The sequence below is a fragment of the Odocoileus virginianus genome, chromosome 21, assembly GCF_023699985.2.
Source record: "Odocoileus virginianus isolate 20LAN1187 ecotype Illinois chromosome 21, Ovbor_1.2, whole genome shotgun sequence".
NCBI lineage: Eukaryota > Metazoa > Chordata > Mammalia > Artiodactyla > Cervidae > Odocoileus > Odocoileus virginianus.
In genome coordinates, this window is record NC_069694.1 from 49919825 (window position 1) to 49943113 (window position 23289).

Genomic DNA, 23289 nt, shown 5'->3' on the forward strand with positions numbered 1-23289 from the left:
AACCACTTAACTCCAAGTGTGAGGATGCCGACCGCGCACATGTGAGCTATATACAGATGTGTCAGTGAAAGTGCAGCCTCTTGTCTCCTAGGTGAAAATCGTTCCTCAGTCACGAATTCCTTTTTTCAATTTCCCTTCTCCAGTGTTCTATCCCACTGGTTCTTTTCCAGATGGTGATATGACAAGTCTTTCTTTTACAGCCAAAGCTAGAGTTTCTTCTCCTTGAGTTTCTCTGATCACTGGTCACTGAAGAAGGGGCCATTTCTTTAGGGATTTGGCAGTGAGTATTCAGGGTTTCACTCAAGCAAAACAAAAACTGTATCTGCCTCCAAAAACATTGTATGACTCTGGCTTCTGGAGTTCATCACAGAAGCTAATCCCCGCTCCTGGCTTTTTCCTTGAGCCTCAAGTTTGTTGACTTAATCTACCAATCCTCTTTCTTTGCCCAGCGCCTCTCATTGTGTCTTTGTTTTTGCTTCTGTTTCTATTTGCCCCTTCTCGTTACTAGAAGTTCAAATGGAAAAAATTCTTATGTCTCAAGCAGAAGTTATTTGCATACATGATAAAGAAAAGAGGCTGATTTTCTCTAACCTCTTAGAATCAGGCTCTTTATTTTTCATGTTTCAGAAAAGTTTGGAGAGAACTGCATATCAGAAGTTAGTTGGCCATTAAAATTCCCTCATCTGTGAAAATGAAGGGATGAGAGTAAAGCATCTCTTAAGGTCTTTCTTGTGCCAGAAGTTTCCATGCACTGGTGATGCTCCGTCTCCTTGTGGGAGAGGACAGATGGATCGTCAGCTTCATACTGCTCATCTTTTTGATCAGTGGATTGAACATCTGTTTGGGGTTTCTGACACCACTGCACTGCAATTCCCCCTGCTCTCCCTTTCAGCTGGCAGAAACAGAACGCCTCTCCAGAAGGTGTCATGCCTCTTGACTCTGGAAGAGTTTTTAATTCTTATTATTTCCAAGAATAATATAAGAGATGCGTACATACAGGCTAAGTCACTTCAGTCACGTCCGATTCTGTGTGACCCTAGAGACTGTAGCCCACCAGACTCCTCTGTCCATGGGATTCTCCAGGCAAGAATACTGGAGTGGGTTGCCATGCCCTCCTCCAGCGAATCTTCCTGACCCAGGGATTGAACCTGTGTCTCTTATGTCTCCTGCATTGACAGGCCGGTTCTTTACCACTAGCGCCACCTGGGAAGAGATAGTTTCCACCATATTTCCTTTCTGAGACTGGGAAATCTATTTTGGGTAATGGAGAAAAAAGATATATATTCCTCTCAAATAGCTCAAAAGAATAGAGATTTAATATCTAGTATAGTATTAATATATAAAATGAAAGATAAATTTAAAAGTTAAGAATATATTTTGATTTATTTCATCAAGGAAGAAGCGAACCATTTTAAAAATTAACAGACTTTGTTTTTTAGAGTTGTTTTACCTCTACAAAAAAATGAGCAGATAATACAGGGAATTTCTGTATTAGTCTCTCACCCATCTCACCTATTGTTAACATCATACAGTAGTGTGGTACATTTGTTACAATTAATAAGAAATGACTATGAATTATAGTTCTTACTTGTATTATTAATAGCAGAGTGGGTAGCCATTCCTTTCTCCAGGGGATCTTCCCACCAGGGAAGCCCAGTTATTAGTGATAGCCCATAGTTTTACTGGGTCCCAAATCTTGGCTCAGACGGTAAAGAATCTGCCTCCAATGCAGGAAACCTGGGTTCAATCACTGGGTTAGGGAGAGCCCCTGAAGAAGGGAATGGCAACCCACAGCAAGGAGACCCAACCAGTCCATCCTAAAGGAAATCAGTCCTGACTATTCAGTGGAAGGAATTATGCTGAAGCTGAAACTCCAATACTTTGGCCACCTGATGCGAAGAACTGACTCATTTGAGAAGACCCTGATGCTGAGAAAGATTGAAGGCAGGAGGAGAAGGGGACGACAGGATGAGATGGTTGGATGGAATCACTGACTCAACAGACAGGAGTTTGAGTAAACTCTGGGAGTTAGTGATGGACAAGAAAGTCTGGCATGCTTAGCCGTCGCTAAGAGTCGGACAGAACTGAGCGACTGAACTGAACTGGACCATCGTCTACATCTTTCTAGCCTGATTCTATCCTGGTTGATGGAATTATGAAGCTTTTCCTGTGGGCATAGGCTCGTTTCTTTTATTTAAAGTTGAGTGAAAGAAGTATTATGAAGAATTCAGTTGTGTACTCAGGTAAATATCATATCACGTTAGAAAAGGCAGAAGAACCAGAAATCAAATTGCCAACATCTGCTGGATCATCGAAAAAGCAAGAGAGTTCCAGAAAAGCATCTATGTCTGCTTTATTGACTATGCCAAAGCCTTTGACTGTGTGGATCACAATAAACTGTGGAACATTCTGAAAGAGATGGGCATACCAGACCACCTGACCTGCCTCTTGAGAAACCTGTATGGAGGTCAGGAAGCAACAGATAGAACTGGACATGGAGCGACAGACTGGTGCCAAATAGGAAAAGGAGTACATCAAGGCTGTATATTGTCACCCTGCTTATTTAACTTATATGCAGAGTACATCATGAGAAATTCTGGGCTGGGTGAAGCACAAGCTGAAATCAAGATTGCTGGGAGAAATATCAATAACCTCAGATATGCAGATGACACCACCCTTATGGCAGAGAGTGAAGAGGAACTAAAAAGTCTCTTTATAAAAGTGAAAGAGGAGAGTGAAAAAGTTGGCTTAAAGGTCAACATTCAGAAAACTAAGATCATGGCATCTGGTCCCATCACTTCATGGGAAATAGATGGGGAGACAGTGGAAACAGTGTCAGACTTTATTTTTTTGGGCTCCAAAATCACTGCAGATGGTGACTGCAGCCATGAAATTAAAAGATACTTACTCCTTGGAAGGAAAGTTATGACCAACCTAGATAGCATATTAAAAAGCAGAGACATTACTTTGCCAACAAAGGTCTGTCTAGTCAAGGCTATGGTTTTTCCAGTATTCATGTGTGGATGTGAGAGTTGGACTGTGAAGAAAGCTGAGCGCTGAAAAATTGATGCTTTTAAACTGTGGTGTTGGAGAAGACTCTTGAGAGTCCCTTGGACTGCAAGGAGATCCAACCAGTCCATCCTAAAGGAGATCAGTCCTGGGTGTTCATTGGAAGGACTGATGCTGAAGCTGAAACTCCAATACTTTGGCCACCGCATGCAAAGAGTTGACTCACTGGAAAAGACTCTGATCCTGGGAGGGATTGGGGGCAGGAGGAGAAGGGGACGACAGAGGATGAGATGGCTGGATAGCATCAACGTCTCGATGGGCATGAGTTTGAGTAAACTCCGGGCATTTGTGATGGACAGGGAGGCCTGGTGTGCTGTGATTCATGGGGTCGCAAAGAGTCGGACACGACTGAGGGACTGAACTGAACTGCCTATTAGTGAAATTTAAGAAAATAACTTCCTTAACAGAATACAGATGTGACCTTATGATTAGATATACCTTGTAGCATTTGAATATGTTTAAGTACCACATATTTGAATTTAACAAAAGGAGTTCTCTTAAAATAAAGCCCATTGTACAGATTAATCTGTGTTTACATATTTTTGGTATCATGAAAAATTATTTTTGTACTGTTTATTTACATATTGCTCCATAAACATTTTTTCTCATTTTTTTCAGTGAGTATTCACGTCACTACTGCTTTGTGCATGTTGGTCGTGCACAGTTTCCTTCTTCCTTCTCTGGCCCACATTTACCAATACCATTTTCTTTTTTTTTTTTTTTCCCATTTATTTTTTATTAGTTGGAGGCTAATTACTTTACAACATTGCAGTGGTTTTTGTCATACACTGAAATGAATTAGCCATGGATTTACGTGTATTCCCCATCCAGATCCCCCCTCCCACCTCCCTCTCCACCTGATCCCTCTGGGTCTTCCCAGTGCACCAGGCCCGAGCACTTGTCTCATGCACCCAACCTGGGCTGATGATCTGTTTCACCCTAGATAATATACATGTTTCAATGCTGTTCTCTTGAAACATCCCACCCTCTCCTTCTCCCAGAGTCCACAAGTCTGTTCTATACATCTGAGTCTCTTTTTCTGTTTTGCATATAGGGTTATCATTACCATCTTTCTAAATTCCATATATATGTGTTAGTATACTGTAATGGTCTTTATCTTTCTGGCTTACTTCGCTGTGTATAATGGGCTCCAGTTTCATCCATCTCATTAGAACTGATTCAAATGAATTCTTTTTAATGGCTGAGTAATATTCCATGGTGTATATGTACCACAGCTTCCTCATCCATTCGTCTGCTGATGGGCCAATACCATTTTCTTAGCCAGTAGCACAGATGACAGGTTCAGAAACATGATTTTCTTTACAGACTTGGGTACAGAGGAGGCACCTAAGAGGTAGCTATTTTATTATTATTAAAAGACAGTATAAGCAACGTGAAAAGTCTATCACTTCCTGAAAAGTTCTCGGATCCACCCCTTGTTTAGTGCTACTACCTCACTTCCTGCCATTACTTTCTCTGCTTTCCTTCAGTTAAGAACCCTGCAGCTAGAGTGAGCTTTCTCAATATTAAGTTTAATTGCATCCTTTGTGCCCGCACTGTAATTTGTCCTCATCTGTGTATCATGATGACTGTGGCTTTGCTATCACTATTTTTCGTCTTGCCTCCCTACACGATGATGCAATCTCTGAGGCAGGGGCAGTGTCTCATTCACTTTCAATGACAGCCCCAGTACATTGTACACTCACATGCCATGTGTTAAATGAATAAATGAATGAGTTTAACCTTTTTTGGAGGATATCTAGTGGACATCTTCATGCATTGAGAAAAATATTAGCATTTGTTTTTGTTTTATTACCCACCTTTCATAAGCCTCTAAAACATGTTTGATGAACATTTTCAAACATGGATCAAGGTAAGGAGAATACTATAATGAATCCTCATGTGTCCAGTCAGCTTAAAAATCAACATGATTTTGCTAATTTTGTTTTCTCTACCTCCCATCCTACATATTTTGTGTTTGATTTTGCTGGAGTATTTAAAAGATACCACCAGCAGCTTCCCGGGCAGTCCAGTGGTTGAGACTTCGTCTTCCAACGCTGGAGGTGCGTGTTTGATCCCCGGTCGGGGACCTGGGATCCCACATGCCTCATGACCAAAAAGCCAAAACACAGAACAGAAACAATGTTGTAACAAATTCAGTAAAGACTTTAAAAATGGCCCACATCAAAAATTTTAAAAAAGAAAAATAAGGAACCCCAGACATCAGGTCATTTCACTTGTAAATATTTCAGTATGCCTCTTCCTGGTAAGTTCCTTTTTTCCCCCACCATGGCATTATCACAGCTCTTTAATATAACTTAATACCAAATATCTAATATTCATATTTGCCTGATGACCCCAAATCTGCCTTTTTTATGGTTTTATCTGCCTTTTTTAATGGTTGATGTGTTCAAATCAAAACCCAGACAAGACTTGTATGTTACATTCGGTTTTTATGAGGTGTTGTTTAATCTTCACTTATAGACGAGTGTGATTTATGTCAGTTAAGTTCAGTTCAGTAGCTCAGTCATGTTTGACTCTTTGCGACTCCATGGACCGCAGCACCCAGGCCTCCCTGTCCATCACCAACTCCCAGAGTTTACTCAGACTCCTGTCCATCGAGTTGGTGATGCCATCCAACCATCTCATCCTCTGTTGTCCCCTTCTCCTCCCGCCTTCAATCTTTCCCAGCATCAGGGTTGTTTTTTTTCTTTCATTTATTTTTATTAGTTGGAGGCTAATTACTTTACAATATTGTAGTGGTTTTTGTCATACATTGACATGAATCAGCCATGGATTTACATGTATTCCCCATCCTGATCCCCCCTCCCACCTCCCTCTCTACCCGATCCCTCTGGGTCTTCCCAGTGCACCAGGCCCGAGCACTTGTCTCATGCATCCAACCTGGGCTGGTGGTCTGTTTCACTATAGATAATATACATGATTCGATGCTGTTCTCTTGAAACATCCCACCCTCGCCTTCTCCCACAGAGTCCAAAAGTCTGTTCTGTACATCTGTGTCTCTTTTTCTGTTTTGCATATAGGGTTATCGTTACCATCTTTCTAAATCCCATATATATGTATTAGTATACTGTAATGGTCTTTATCTTTCTGGCTCAGGGTTTTTTCAAATGAGTCAGTACTTCACATCAGGCGGCCAAAGTATTGGAGTTTCAGATGCAGCATCAGTCCTTCCAGTGAGTATTCAGGACTGATCTCCTTTAGGATGGACTGGTTGCATCTCCTTGCAGTCCAAGGACTCTCAACAGTCTTCTCCAATAGCACAGTTCACGCATCAATTCTTCTGCGCTCAGATTTCTTTATAGTCCAACTCTCACATCCATGCATGACTATTGGAAAAACCACAGCTTTGACTAGATGGACCTTTGTTGGCAAAGCAATGCCTCTGCCTTTTAATATGCTGTCTAGGTTGGTCATAACTTTTAAAAAGGGAGCAAGCATCTTTTAATTTCATGGCTGCAGTCACCATCTGCAGGGATGTTGGAGCCCCCAAAAATAAAGTCTGTCATTTTTTTCATTGTTTTTCCATCTATTTGCCATGAAGTGATGGGACCAGATGGGACCAGATCTTAGTTTTCTGAATGTTGTTTTAAGCCAACTTTTTCACTGTCCTCTTTCACTTTCATCAAGAGGCTCTTTAGTTCTTCACTTTCTGCCACAAGTGTGGTGTCATCTGCATATCTGAGGTTACTGATATTTCTCCCGGCAATCTTAATTCCAGCTTGTGCTTCATCTGGTCCAGCATTTCTCATGATGTCTCTGCATATAAGTTAAATAAGCAGGGTGACAATATACAGCCTTGATGTACTCTGTTTCCTGATTTGGAACCAGTCTGTTGTTCCATGTCCAGTTCTAACTGTTGCTTCCTGACTGGCATATAGAGGCAGGTCAGGTGGTCTGGTATTCCCATCTCTTTCATAATGTTCCACAGTTTATTGTGATCCACACAGTCAAAGGCTTTGGCATAGTCAATAAAGCAGAAGTAGATGTTCTTCTGAAACACTCACTTTTTTGATTATCCAGTGGATGTTGGCAATTTGATCTCTGGTTCCTCTGCCTTTTCTAAATCCAGCTTGAACATCTGGAAGTTCACGGTTCACATATTGCTGAAGCCTGGCTTGGAGAATTTTGAGCATTACTTTGCTAGCGTGTGAGATGAGTGCAGTTGTGCAGTAGTTTGAGCATTCTTTGGCATTGCCTTTCTTTGGGATTGGAATGAAAACTGACTTTTCCAGTCCTGTGGCCACTGCTGAGTTTTCCAAATTTGCTGGCATATTGATTTATGTCAAAGATAGGTAAATGATGGTCTGCATAAAAAGTGTATTTCTGCTTCGATTTTTCTCTGTTCTACTGAAACATTTAATAACAATAAGCCTAGAATTAGCCCTTTACAGGATTGAGCACTCTGACTCAGGAATGCATTCTTTCAGTAAGTATTTACTCAATGCCTACTCAGTGTTAAGTGCAGATGTTCATCAATTTAAATAGCAACAGCAATCCCTGCCTCATGGAACTTGCAGTGGCCAGACTGGAAGTCTGGAAGTGATAGCCCTGACTTGACCTGGAGCAAAGAAAGGCAAGTTTACCAATAAGTCCACAATATTTGGCTGATGTAGATTTGGCGTTTAAGAACTAAGATATAATTAAGCTTTGAAGTGTTGTGCAGTTGACAGGTCCTTAGAGTATTATTTTCATTGCAGTTACTTATCTCTAACCCTCATCCAAGCTGTCTGCCTACTTACGAGATGCATCTCTTTAAGACTCTATTTTGATCATGTCATTTTCTTACTGAAAAACCTGAAGTATGATGCATCATATTCTATCAATAAAGGTCACACTGCATAGCTGGACACTTAAAACCCTGAAGTCCAACCTTAACTTAGGTTTTCAATTTTATCTTTCTGTTTTGTTAGCTCTACTGCAGCTAGTAATAACTCTACTAGTCCCTTCAACTTGCCTTGGATATCTGCTATGTATCTTTCTTGTTGTTGGTTTCTCAGTTGTGTCTGACTCTTTTGCAATCCCACGGACTGTCGCCTGCCAGGCTCCCCTGTCCATGGGATTTTCCTGGCAAGAATACTGGAGTGGGTTGTCCTTTCCTTCTCCAGGGACCCTTCCTGACCCAGGGATCGAACCTGTGTCTTCCGCCTTGGCAGGCTGATTCTGAGTCCCTTGGGAAGCCTCTGGGCGTCTTCGTGTGTCAGTCGCTCAGTCGCGTCCAACCCTTGCGACCTCGTGGGCTGTAGCTCGGAGGCTCCTCTGTCCATGGAATTCTCCAGGCAAGGATCCTGGAGTGGGTTGCCATTTCCTCTTCCAGGGGCTCTTCCAGACCCAGAGATTGAACCTGGATCTCCTGCATTGCAAGTGGATTCTTTGCCATCTGAGCCAGCAGGGAACTTTAGGCCAAGAGTAACACATCACGTGTTACATTTTTCTTTGGGTCTTTCTCTTCCCTCCCATCTCGTTTCCTCCAGTTCTTTTTTCTGTTCTCTCCTCTTAATCACTTCAAAGTTCAGCTTCATCACCTCAGTAAATATAACACACCACCAAGCCATTTAATGCCTGTTCCACCAGTGATGATGTTGGTTTAGTTGATCGTGTCTGACTCTGCGACCCCAGGGACTGTAGCCCACCAAGCTCCTCTGTCCATGGGATTTCCCAGGCAAGAATACTGGAGTGGGTTGCCATTTCCTTCTCCAGGGGATCTTCCTGACCCAGGATCAAACCTGGGTCTCCTGCTTGGCAGGTAAATTCTTCACTCCTGAGCCACCAGGGAAGCCCACCAATATGTCACTTAATTTACCTTGCCTTCATTTACAGTCAAATGTGGCTGAGACCTAGGCTTTATAAATCCGAGACCTGGATTTGATTTTCAGTCTCATCACTTATTAGCAGTAGTCTTGGGCAAGTCCTTTTATTTCTCATATTTCTCTTTCCTTGTCTTAGAGTAAAAATATAAGATGATTTCATGGAGTAGTTTTGAATAGTAGCTTAGATAATGTGTGTAAAGCAGTCATTGTAATTTTTGGCACTTGGAAAATACATAGGCTCTATTATTACCGAAATGATTTTAGAAATAATTCTGTAAGTAATTGTTATTATTAATTTTTGCTTAATTATGTCATCTCTAGCTAGACTGAATGGCCCTTAATAATGCCTAGTATACTGTTGATACTGCATATCATTTTATGGGCAGCCATTTTTTCAGGTTCTGACCTACCACCGTTAACCCTGGGGTTCCTACATAGTCATCTAAATATTAATGCACCTGTCCAGATATTGTTTTCAGTAGTCAGTTGTGAATGGACAACTATAAAGTATGGACAGAAACATACATTGTGAAAAATGACTAGAACATGAAGGAAAGCAACTGTAGCTATTTTTCATATTTAAGGAGTTATTAAATGAGGTAAAAAAGATTAAATTAGTGAGTCTTTGTTTTTACATGGGGTTTTCTATTAAGTTTAGGGAGGAAAGAGATGTTGAGAAACTGATGCTGAGAGATTCTGTCTTGTTAATATTTTATTTGTTGCAAATGGTTTTCCGAGTTGTTTCCTTGCCAACCTGAAAGCAAAATACTCTCCCTTGAAAGAAGAGAAATCAGAGTGTGATATATTTCACTGCAGGAAGCTATTCACAGTCAGAGGCCAAGAGAATCTAGTTGAACTGTATATCTGGAAGAGGCCGAAAAAGTGCATTTTAAACTCAGCTAAGCACAAGACATGGCCTCATTAAGTGAGGAGAGTTACAGGCTCACAGCGAAGGGGAAAGCACGTAAATTGCTTTTGATTTTCTTGGAGAAGAATAAACACGTATGCAAAGGCCCAGACACTGGTTTTCGGTTTCAAAAGGAAATAAGGCGTGTTCTTGGCAGTGGAGCTCAGACTATTCAAAGACTTGACAGAACAGTCCAAGCTGGATGCGAGGACGTCAAGCCCTGTGTTGGTGGCAGTCTTGAAATTGGGACGAAAATGAAAAGTAGTTGAGTGCAGCCAGTTCTAAGTGTCAGGTGGAACGCTTCACTCAGCGTGTCGTGTACCACATTGGTTTTTCTGTTGTGTGAGATGTTGAGTCAGGTCCTTGTGAGTACACTCATAAGCATTAAGAGCTGGAAAGCAAGCCAACCCACAATTACTCTTCTGTGATGTTATTGGCTGTTTGTCTTGAACTTTAATTGGACAAGGTTTCTGTGAACTTGTTTTCTTCTCTTGACACCTGGAGACGATGTTTTTCTTCTTTCAATTTGATTGGCCTTTTCCATGGAAACATCTTATGAATGCTTCAATGTTGTACTTTCTAAATTGGTGCCAAGGCACAGAGAGGATTGTTCACCACAGACAAAGTGGACTAGGGAAGACTTTTTCTAAACAGCTTTATGCAAGCTGTGTGATCTCTATGGTTACGTACATGATTCTAAAGCAATTTGAAGTGATGGTTCTGGTTTAAGTGTCTCAATAACTCTGTATGATTTTGTCAGCTCCTAAAATGATTGTGTGAATGCAGACACTGCATCTGTTGAAACTTTAATCTTTTAATCTAGACATTATTATGAATTATAATGTCACTCAGTCATGTCTGACTCTTTGTAACCCAGGGACTATACAGTCCATGAAATTCTCCAGGCCAGAATACTAGAGTGGGTAGCCTTTCCCTTCTCCAAGGGATCTTCCTAACCCAGAAAATGAACTCAGGTCTCGCTCATTGCAGGTGGATTCCTTACGAGCTGAGCTACAAGGGAAGCCCTAGTCTAGAGATGGGGTAGATGAAATAAATAGGGCAAGGAAGAGAAATGGTGGGCATTTGATACTGTATGTATCAGAGAAGGTGCTAGTTTTAGAGAGCCTCCTGGGAAAGTGAAGAGTGACACTGCCTTGGCTCCATAATGTTCTAGAATAGCCTGTAAGTAGGAAGGTTTGCTAAAACATATTATTGGGCCCATTTCCCAAATTTCTAATTCAGAAGACCTAGGGTGGGACCCAAGATTGTGCTTCTCAGTTCCTAGGTGATGCTGACATACTGCTGGTCAGAGATCACTGAAGTAAGGTAATGATTCTTGCCTTATTCTCTTAAACTTTAATATGCAGAAAGAGTACATGCAGAGGTTGTAAAAAGTTGTTAAGTCTTAAAAAATTATACTGGAGTGAGACTGAAGGCTCTGTGCTTTTAAACAAAGCCTGTAGTGATTCTGTTCAGTGATTCTGTGGTCCAGGGACACCAGCCTACGGGCTCTGTGCCGTTGGAACATCACTAACCCTTTAGTACTTGGGTCCTTCATATGTTCCTAACTGTTTATAGCTCAACTGTCAGTTAAAGACTGTTAGAGTTCTAATATGCCTTGAAGAATAAGAGATAATAAAATGAGAACACTACAATATTTGTTTTACAATATTTTAATGGTTTATTGATACAATAGGTCAAATCACTTTTGATAAAAATATGAAATATTGTGATATAATGTGATGAGCATTTAGCAAAACCTGATATAACTAGACTTTGGCATGAAAAAGTTGCCTAATCTCCTGATATCAAGTAAAATATAAATAAATTTTTTAAAGGAGTCAGCAAAATATAACAAAAGACTTTGCAGATGGGCAGCTCCTGACTTCAGCATTCAGAGCCTAGGCATATTATTTAACCTTCTCTCATCTGTGAAAGGGATTTAGTAATTCCTGTCTTACATGTTGGGCTTCCCTGGTGGTTCAACGGTAAAGAATCCTCCTGCCAGTGCAGGAGACGCAGGTTCAATCCTTGCATCAGGAAGATCTTCTGGAGAAGAAAATGGCAACTCACTCTAGTATTCTTGCCTGGAAAATCTCATGGACAGAGAAACCTGGCAAGCTACAGTCCATGGGGTCGCCAAAGAGTCAGACACAACTGAACTACTCAGCAACAATCTTACGTGTTACAAAGAATAAATAGATGATACGTAGAGAGACATATTGTGGATATTTAATAAATGGTGGTTATAAGGGACGGAGAAGGCAATGGCACCCCACTCCAGTACTCTTGCCTGGGAAATCCCATGGACGGAGGAGCCTGGTAGGCTGCAGTCCATGGGGTCGCTAAGAGTCGGACGCGACTGAGCAACTTCACTTTCACTTTTCACTTTCATGCATTGGAGAAGGAAATGGCAACCCACTCCAGTGTTCTTGCCTGGAGAATCCCAGGGATGGGAGCCTGGTGTGCTGGCATCTGTGGGGTCGCATAGAGTTGGACACGACTGAAGTGACTCAGCAGCAGTAGCAGCAGCAGTTATAAGGGAGGAGGAAATGACAGGACACAGGCATCTCTCATTTCAGTTCTTCTCACTGCAGTTTAGCTGTGAGACAGGAGATGCCTGTTCAACTTAACATTCCTTGGCCAACAATTTCAGTCAATACTTTTGTGTGAATTTTAGACTGACTCTGCAAGTAAACATCATCCCTCGTTTCTTTCATGTAAGAATTATAAATGTAAAAAACTTGAAAATATAAAACTAAGAAAATTTTAAACTAATTTTGGATATTATATAATAGAAAGCATGTCTTTCTTTGATTAAATAGATATATGGTAGATGCATATTTTCTGGAATGCTAGGAAAATGTTTAAGCAAATGAAGTGAGTTTGTATATATTAATGGCATGGCTAAGGACCATGAGGCAAAAAACAATGTTAGATAATAATATAATATAATATTTACAAAAGTAGCTATAGTATGTATATAAAGGGATTCTGGGAGTAGTGTATCTCCTGTTAAGCCTGGTTATTCCAAGAACATTTTTCTCTTTACTTTCATATGCTTTGTGCATAGAATGTTCTTCTCTGTTCTTTTTATGTTTCTTTTTTTTTTTTTAATGAGAAGGAGTAGGAAGCATTCAGCCAGGGTTCTTTTTTTTATTTTTATTTTTTAAGATCGCACCTGTGGCATGCAGGATCTTAGTTCCCTGACCGTGGATCGAACCTGTGTCCCTGGCAGTGGCAGTGTGGAGGGCACTTAACCACTGGACTGCCATGGACGTTCCTCAGCCAGGATCTTGAAGAGATTTTAATGAAGAGATAGTTTAAGAAGAACTGAGTCAGGTTAAGGGAACCATCAATGGGTGGTGAGGTATTGTGGGGGCAACCACCCTCACCCTCAGGTTAGACCTGAAAGACTAAAGTGTGGAAACTGTGTTACTTGAATGTAGAAGAGGGACTCTGATGGAATCTGTTGGTGTTGGAAAAATGCAGCTCTTGCCTGGATGTCAAAGCTGGGAGGGAACATGAAGAATACACACACATATGTTAATATCATGCCGATTCCACTTTGGGATCTGTTGCTGGAGCATCGTGCTGAGCAAACACAAATGGAAGTCAGCTTGTAGGAGAGCTTGTGTGACACAGTGTGGGGTCAACCTCCTAGAATGAGAGAAGGGTAGAGAAGAAAAGTGAACAGATGGGAGCTCAGGGGTGCCTAGAAAATAACCAGTGCAAGCAGTTACTTATTTTGTAATAAATTAAAAAAAAAAGAATTATCTTGAGATAAAATATGGAGACAGGAAAAGGAGATAAATTTTTCTAAGTATGTAAAAGATGAATAGCAAGGAATTTGGTCTCTTTGTAGAATGAGTAAAGGGAATTAATGATAATGTTGGAAAAGGTATTTTGAGTCAGATAGATGATAAGTGGTTTTAATGACAGTTTCAGCATTATGGACATTATTCGGTGGATTTTAAAATTAATTAGAAAAGGTGCATTCTTGATCATTTCAATTAAAAAGAAATCTGTAGACTATTATGGAAGCCCAGATATTAGTAGGAAAAAGTAATGAAAACAGAAGATAGAACAGAGAGCATTGTCAGAGTAGAGAGAACGCTGACTAGGGATCAATGTTAGCTGATTTATTCTGTGGATCTGTGTTGACTGTTACCATGAACTTGTTTGGTATAGACTCTGACCTCATTCCTCATGGAAAGAGGTATTTCACATGGCTATTGTGAAATTAAATGAATAAACATATATAAAATGCTTGGGATTAGGTCTAGGTATGGTGGTCTTCTGTTATTGGATGATGATACCCGCCAGTTTTTGAGTGTAAAATTTATGCCAGGCGCATACTATCTCCTGTGTCTAAGCCCCCAACTAACCTCATTTCAGGAGAACTCAGGCTCAGAGTTAAGCCATTTGCAAAGGGCCTATTGTTAGCAAGTGGCCAAGTCAGACCTTGAGACCAGACCAATAAGATCCCAAAGCCGGGCTCTTCCTATTAAACCACAGTTCCCACGCTTTGGCATTTTCTCCCATAAGGTACACATGCACTTCAGTAGCTTTCTGAAAAAAGCCAAACCACCTAATTGTGTAGTAAGTTTTATCTGAAAATCTGATCAGTGAAACTGTTTAGGTTGATGCTTATAGGCTCCTAAAGAAAAGGTATAAAATATTTGAATACTATGTGGGAGGCAGTGTAGTTTGTAACTGGAAGGACATGCTAAAATCAAAGCCTGCTTTGGAGATGCATCTCCAAAGTCATGTTAATTGTCCTCACTGTCATGAACTCGATTGACCCAAATACCTTTGTCTAATATTAGCTTCTCTAATGGGAATATTCAGGAAGAACTTGTGAATTTTTCTTATGGTTTTAAAAACTGTAATGTAATTAGAGAAATGTTAAAAACTTTGAGGAGCCAATAAACTTTCTAAAGAGAATAAACACAAAATAAAAGTGTATGAGTTAATAGTAGTAATGTATATCAAGGAGAAAATCTAATGAGAAAGAAGTTACTTTTGAAAGTTGCAAGAAAAAGTATTAAGTACTTCAGAAAGAGCTTAGCAAAGGGTGTGCCTGGACTATGCAAAGAATACTGAAACTCTTTTGGGAGATGAAAAGGGAGATTTGAATAAGGGATGGACCACATGGCAAATAATTGTTAGGATGTCAGTTCTTATCAAGTCTATTTATAGACTGAAGGCAGTCCTAATAAGCCTAGTTGGAATTTAAGGACTTAAACTCTCAACAAATTGGTACTACGCTTCAGTTGGAAAAGACATAGGCCTGAATATAAAAGTATATTTTAACATAATAACGGAAAAGGATATATCCTACCTGATGTAGGGATGCATAAATCAGCAAAAGTTAGGACCAAAGTGAAAAGAAATTAAAAAAATGTGTATACACGCATACTTAAATGATAATTTATAGAAATTTGAAAATAATTTTTCATTAAGAAGATAAAGACCATTGAAACAGCACTGCAGTGCACACATATACAGATGTTAAAATGACATGTATGAACAGTAGATAGAAGCATGGAGTATAAATCATAGGTAAAAAATGAATACAATATTTTGTAATTATAGTGTATTATATGTTCTCAATTTAAAGAAGAATATATTCATGCCTGTTTAAATGAATACCTATTCATATTTGTAGGTTTAAAAGAGGAAGAACGTGAATAAGTAAACCTGTTGACCTCGTATAGTGGAATAAGAATGATTTTTATTGTTCCTAAAATTGTCTTATTGTTTTCATAATGTTTAATAACTTAAAAGTTTTAATGTAGATTATGTAAACTTTCATATAGACTATGACTAAAGCACCAGCTGAAGCATATTGGCTAAATAATGTTTGTCATACTAAATGTGAACCAATAAAAAATAATTTGGAAGTATGAACACAATTTAATTTTGGTCTCAATTATCTTGACCATCTCAAATCTACTAATGTTGCTTAAATTTCTTTATAATAATTAGATGAACATTTTAATAATTTTTAAAGTTTGTTTTGCTTACTTTTCTGAGCTCTTGCAAGATTTGCATATTTTTGGCTGCTCTTTTGTATTTCTGATAGAGTGACAATTTTCTTATTAACAAGTTTATCAATGCCTACTACAAAACTTTTTTTTTTTCCAAAACTTATTTTATTAGAAATGTGAATGCTGTTCCTGAAGATAAATTGAAATGATTTCAAACTTATGTTTTCTTTTTTGTTCTTTTAGGTAAGTAACTGAACAGGGACATGAAGAACTGACATTTCAAATGACAACCATGTTACAAAAGGTACTTTTGGTATTTTTAATATTACTGTAGAAGGAATACTATAAAAAGACACAGAAGTTGAAATGTATAAGTTCTATTTTGGTATACATTTTTTTTGTGTGTAAATAGATTTAAAGGTCTTCCCAGGTGACACAGTGGTAAAGAATCCACCTGCCAATTCAGGAGACCCAGGTTTGATCCCTGAGTCAGGAAGATCCCTTGGAGTAGGAAATGGCAACCAACTCCACTATTCTTGCCTGGAAAATTCTATGGACAGAGGAAGCTAGGCATGGTGTTGCAAAGAGTAGGACACAACTGAGCATGTGTGCCAATGCAAAATAGATTTAAAGATGTTACAGTTTTAAAAATTTAAACATTTTAATTATGATAAATGCAATATGATAGGGCTTTTCTTTCTGAGTCTAGCAAATTATTGTCAGTATTATTTAGGATTGGAAAGATAAGTAAATCGATCACTTTATCTCATATTCACTGGTAGAATGAGGGAGATGATGGAAAGAAATTAGATACAATGGACAAAGTGAATGCATTGGGATTTGTGCATCAAAATTGTCTGTTTTTCTCCAAAGGCTTATGGTTTGTTTTCTGTGATCAAAAAATTATCTTCAGAATTGCTCATAAAATTGATTGCTCTAAGTTTGTTAGTAGGCAATTTGATTTTGGATAATTCAAATAGATTGCGTCAGTGTGGAGAATTTTCCAGTTTCTGTTTACATGAAAAAAAAATTTTAATAAAATAGAGGAAAGGAAATGATGCACTTAAATAAATAATAGAATATAAAAGTTTTAAATATCTGTCACATGCATGATTTGGGGAAATCCAATTCCTTTCTGAAGTTTAGAAGACTCTTTATTTTCAAGAAGGAATCTAAAATATTATAGAAACAATGATGTCTGGTTACAAGGGAAACAATTGCATTATGAACTATTTTAGATGAGCTGTGTGACTCTATCTGTGTTGGCGATTATGCAAAGACCTGTGACATTTAGATGCAATGAAGCATGTATTGTCCATTTATACTAAATTAAAAATTCATTCCAGTGAATAGAAGATATATTAGAATACTAAAAGAGGAGAAATCAGCTTAATGTCTGTATAAAACCACAATTTAAAAACCTTTTTAGTTCTGCTGAGGGACCTTACAAAACCCAGGGCAAGTGCTCTGAAGAGGCTTAATTTGAAGCTAAGTTTAAAAAAAGCTAGGGAAATAGCTTTACATCAAAAAATGTATACTTTTCCAATGATGATCATTTAATTAGCAAGAATTTTCTCTACTTTGTGGCTATTTTTTGAATGTCAAATGAGAACTAGGCAACTTTATTAATACTTATAATGAGAGAGCCCTAATTAGCTTGGGCTATTTTTAGACAAGGCAGCTATTACCCTGTCTTATTATATTAATACATTATGATACAATTTGCTTCACTTGAAATACCGGTGGTATTTCCAAGCATAATTGCTAAGCTGGCAGTTGGATAGATAGATGAGTCTTAGAAACTCAGAGCAGAGATCTATGGTAGATTTTGGAAACCACTGTCTCACAGTTCGTAACTAAGACTGTGGGAATAAATGAGACCAATTTAGTAGAGATTATAGTATGATGAAGAACAGAGGACCAGTTCCAATACTTGAAGAAAAGGAGAGAATGGTGAGACAGGTCAAGGAAGATGACGATTTCAATAAACCCACTGGATTTTTCCACATAAATGTCCTTAGTGACTTTGGCTAGGGAAATTTTTGTGGAATGGTGCGGGCATATGCCATATTGGAGTGGTTTTAAGAATAAATGTGAGGTAAGGAGATAAAGTTGGCACGAAGATAGTTCTTATGAAAATTTTGTCTGTGAATAAAAGTAAGGAGAATCCAGTAGCAGGAATGGGATGGTGGGATGATAGAGTTTCAAACATGTTTCAGTGTTAATGGAAACAGTGAAGAGAAGGGGATGGATTGAAGGTGAAAGAAGGAAGGGGTGGAGCCTCAGGGCAGGGAGGAGGATTACCCGTGACTGAGGGGAGGACTCCACCTCACATAACTAAGGCAATGACAGTAGAATATGCACAGACACAGATGAGCTGATAGACTTGGTGCAGGAAGTTTAGGGGCGTGTCAACAAAGATTTCTGTTTTCTCAATGAAGAGGGTGTGGCCAGAGTAGTTAATAGGGATTTGAGGAAAGAAGAAAAGTTTGAAGTAGTGTTTGTGGAGAAAGGGAGAGGGAAATATTGCATTAGGTTGGTATCAATGACTGGAAATTTGTAGTATAATCAAATTCCCTAAATTTTATCAGTGGACTAAAGTTTCCAATCTGATTACAATTCTCAATTGACCACTGTAGATCATGACAAGCCTTAGGTGGTAGGAAGATTTATTTCAATCTAGTATATAATGACCTCCTCCCAAAGAATTAAAATAGAGCCATATTTGAAGACATTGATCTAAATGTGGTGTTTTCCCTTAGCTTGCATGAACATATGTGTGTTTATAAGTGAACTGTGTGTTGAGTATTTCTTTCTAAAAGTCAGAAATCTGAGATACTCAGCTTGGAGAAAAGGGATAAAAATAAAAGAAGTTATTGAGTATTCTTTTCTCAGGTGTCACTTTTGGTGTGTGTCTCCTCATGATGGTGTTTTTATGGCAAAATTTAAGAGCACTATTTGACCAGATGATTTTTTTTTAACCCAAATCTTTTGTCTTGTGTGCTATGACTGGAGAGAGCCTGCTGTCTGAAGCTCCTCAGGCATGTTCTTCCTACTTTGGCGTGAGTCCTCGGCACGGCAGAGTTAGATTGTGGGAGTATTAAGCAGGCCCAAAGATGAAAGACTTGTTTGTTGACTTTGAATTGTGAGTATGTTAATTTGTCCCTTTAATGAGAGAACTCTAAATTTCTATTTCCCATTTTGGTTCTTTTGAGTGTTTACTTGAGAGTGTAGAGCTTTTTATGACTGAGAGGAGGTCTAGTTGAGGAACTGTCAAATGTTGTTTTAGCTGCAAAACCACACTGAAAAATAAAATCTGAGTAAATAAAGATAAAAAGAGAAGTATTCTGGTTCCAGTAGGCATGGGGGACCTGAACCCAAGTGCTCTGGTCACTTCTTTCTCCTCCTTCTTCATCCACTTTTGTGTAAATCCCCTGAGACATCACCATTGACCATTGTTTGAAAAGTTACAATTGTTTGAAGTGGAACATTGTTTGAAAATTACAATTCTAGGTGGTCCACAGCCATGCTGAATTTCACTAAAATATAAAGTTCTTAAGATAAACTGTGACTTTAAGATAATTTTTCTCTCTCCAATAGTCAGGTTAGTGTTTACCTTGACTTTATTACTTTGTTAGTGCATAATTATATTGGTAATTTTAGTGATAATAGATACTGATTTTGGCCAAAGAAACTCCATAAAAACCATTGCTACATATGTGCAAATCTGGAGTTTGAAAAGCCCGGCACTTAGTTTAAGTTTGTACATGGGGACCCTTTTACTAAGTTCAGGAGTAGTCATCAAAAGGTGGGCAGGGAGGATTTAACTGCCTTGATCTTGAGCAGCCATGAAAGTAGGTGGTATAAGTTGCAAAGGTGTTGTTCTGTTAGGACGTGACTTTGTCTAGGGCTGACAGTATTCATAGAAATAGAATGGGGTGTTTTAAGGAAAACAATAACCTTTTGGGAACTAGAGCATGGGTAAGGTAGATACAGGGAAAGGTCAAAAGAAAGCTAAATCAGAGTATGTAGAACTTGCTAATGGAGTTATAAAGTCAAACTAATATACGACAGTGTTGAACATACGGTTTGTGCCACATACAATTTCAAATTGTGTACTTCAGTTATTTCTGATAGTTATAGTACCTGAATGAGGTAAACATTATAACTTGATTTTGTATTTGATGAGTCTCCCAGAGGTTAAGCAATTTGTCCAACTCACACAGTAAATGACCAGCAAGTGTAGTGGAGTCAAAATTGAGATCCAGATCATTTTCTTTCACCACCAAATGGCCTATTGAAGTCAGTCTCAACAGCCAGCTGGGATTAGAAGTAACTGAAGTGAAAACAGTGTCCTCAGCTGTTGAGACATAGCAAGAAGAAGGCTTGAACTCCACACCAGAGTGCTTCTCAGGAAGTTAGGTATCTCCACTAGCTCACCAAGAAAGAAGGGACTCTGACAGTCCAATGAGGATTTTTACCCTTAGAATCTACTGTCTTTCTCATTGCCTCCAGACAGTCCTTCCTCTAAATACTGTGGTGACTAGAGGATTGTCTCTTCATGGCTCAGATCACTTGGGGCTTTATGCCACCAACAGCTTTCAATAGTGAGGTCAGATGGGAAGAACTCTGAGTGGCTCAGGACTCCCCGTGTGTCCCTGACTTGAGATTCTGCCCATTGATGGTGAGAGCTTTGTCTTTTTATCCCAGGATTCATTTCCTGGGGAAGGAAAAAGAGCTCAACTTTGGGTTGTGCCCTGACATCTTGGGTGTTGATCCCTGAATCACACACTGAGATCTGCATCTCCTAGTATGTGAAATCTTGTTCTGGCTATACAGAGGCAAGTAGCAAGAGGAAATAACAGTTGAAAAGTTAACTATGATATCATGTGAGCCAGATATAAAATTTACAACCTTGAGTTTTCAAAAGGCTTTTCAAGACTTGTTTAAAATGTGTAGGGTTACTGGGAGAAAGTAGCAAAGGCTTATAAACTTCTCAGATGTTAGGGGATAGAATTCTCTGCATTAATATGATTGTTGATTATGTGTGTTTTTGTTTGCCTGTGATGCCAAATTTTTTATACTTAAGTGGTTCCAATTTCTTATCTTTTGTATAAATCAAATGTAATATGTGAGACTTTGCTACAGTTCTGGAATGTTGACCCTTTGTTCTGATCAGTAACTATGATATAATTTGCTTTAATTTAGAAAACTCAAATTCTTAAGCTCTATATCTTCTGGAATACTTCTTTCTTGGAGAATGTATGTAATTAGGAGTAATGATAGAATTAGATTTGTTCATATTAATCCCTAAAGTGTTACTAAGCATCAAATCAACATGGCAGCTTCCTAGATGCTCTCTCTCCCCCTGGCTAAATTTAATAGATACATAACCTTTGTATTACTGGAATTGTATTTTACATACAGTTCTTATGACTGAAGAATGTCCTTTTGTTTTATCCTGTTTCCTATTTTATTTTGGTTTTGGTTAAATCTATTTACAATTGGCATAAAATCCCTTTTTCTGTCTTCACTATGAAAAAAGGAGAATATGAAAACTCAGTAAACCAAAGTACTACTGATTTTTCTGAAAGAAAAGAAGAGACTTTGGTGCGGGCGAGAATGGGTTCACTCCATGACAAGGTTTTTGGGAACTAATCAGTCCCTAAGTCTGTGGTTAGTTTACACAGACCATGGAGAAAGGATTGATATCTGGTATAATGAACAAAGCTCTAATGAGCTAATTGATTACTTTTTTCCAAGCACAATTTGAACCCCCCCCCACAATTCCTTCTTTTAACTTGTATAAATTATTCTATCTATGCTAATAATTCTTTATTACAGTTACTATATTGGTCACATAATCAGGGGCACAACAGTAAAATTTGTGTTACTTTTTTAATCAACCATATTCTCTAGTGTTTAAAATTTTGCAAACAAGGGAACAATAGGATAAGCATGTTTATCTTGGATAAGTTGGAGAACTTTTTAAAAAATCACAACCTGATATGAATCACAGCGATCTACAGTGTCTAAGTCCACATGCTTAAGGGCAAAGTATATGAGGGAAGCAGGACCTTAGCCTTCAGTGGACTAAAGCTGGAAATACTGACCTCACAGAAAAGATCATGCCCTTCTCAGCATGCATCTGGCCCTTTTCATTTTGTTTTCATCAGCCAGAGCTGTTCAGTGGTGCAAAGAAAACATTGTAAAATGCTTACAGCTTTTAGAAGTGCTTCTGAACTCTTCAAATAATGGTAAGAGTTGCAAATCTTATAGGAAGAGCCTATCATAGAAAGGCTTTATTCAGCTCCACAGGGAATGGTGAGAGCTGCTCTAAAGTGAAATACTTATAAGAAGGGGACACTGAAGTGTGCTTTGTTGCAAAGCTTACAGGGGACAAATGTGTGTTTCATTGCACGTCTAAACCTGGTGTCTGTAAAGGGTGTCTGTGGCCGCCAGCAGAGGGAGAGTGAAATTTTGCAGATGGATAAAAGAACTCTCAACAGCCTAGCTTAGTTCTTTGGCAAAAATCCAGTGCACTGGGAATTCTCCAGCAGAATGGGTTGAACTTGGCAGATCTGCAAATGTGCATTTTTCTACTCAGAATAATCAGGCAAACATAAACTTCCAGAGCAACTAATTATCTTTTGTCTTTTTTACCTTAGAAAGAGGGTAATATTTGGAAGACAATTAACTGCTGAGAGGTTTTAGAAGCAACATTTGAAAAATGTTGAAAGAAAAATCTGTATTTAACCTTTATCAAAATATTTTTAATACTCATTTGTGCTCTTTAAATAGTTTATCATAATTAGCAGAAGCCCAAGCCATATGGTTTCTAATTTGAAGACATTTATTCTTTGCCGTTTTACCCAAAAATTCTATTTTATTATCATTTTTTTTCTTGCTGTTTATTGCTTTAGTTTCATTGTTATAAAGCCAATGCCATCATTTCTCTAAGTGTGTATCTGTGTGAAACAAATCCTGTTTACGCGACAGAAAAACAAGTTATAAAAGAGTTGTTGTTTAGTCACTTAGTCGTGTCTGACTCTTTGTGACCCCATGGACTGCACACCAGGCTGCCCTGTCCATCACCATCTCCGGGAGCTTGTTCAAACTCATGTCCATTGAATTGGTGATGGCATCCAACCATCTCATCCTCTGTCATCCCCTTCTCCTCCTGCCTTCTATCTGTCCCGGCATCAGGGTCTTTTCCAATGAGTCGACTTTTCACATCAGATGGCCATAATATTGGAGCTTCAGCTTCAACATCAGGCCTTCCAATGAATATTCTCATTATAAAAGAGTAGAAATGAGTTTACTACAAAGAATATTTTCTAGAAAATGTTGGCATAATGAAAATGTGTTACATATGTATATATAAATATTAACATACAGAATATACTTTAGAGTATATGTGTTTGTGTGAAAATATATGGGATGGGTGATGACATGGTCTTTCAGAACAAATTATTATAGCAATTTAAAG

The 23289-nt window shown here is 38.6% G+C and overlaps 1 protein-coding gene across 2 annotated transcripts in view; it reads left to right on the forward strand.

Annotated features, from left to right (window-relative positions):
• Window positions 1–23289, forward strand: part of ANK2 (ankyrin 2) — a 687657-nt gene that overhangs the window by 181109 nt on the left and 483259 nt on the right. The window contains exon 2 of one of the 2 annotated variants that reach the window (XM_070452311.1): window positions 16044–16104. The exons of the other annotated variant lie outside the window; for it this stretch is intronic. Within the exon in view, the coding sequence (XP_070308412.1) occupies window positions 16084–16104 (21 nt within the window). The 5' untranslated portion in view covers window positions 16044–16083. The remainder of the gene's footprint in view (window positions 1–16043; window positions 16105–23289) is intronic. 2 annotated transcript variants of the gene reach the window in all.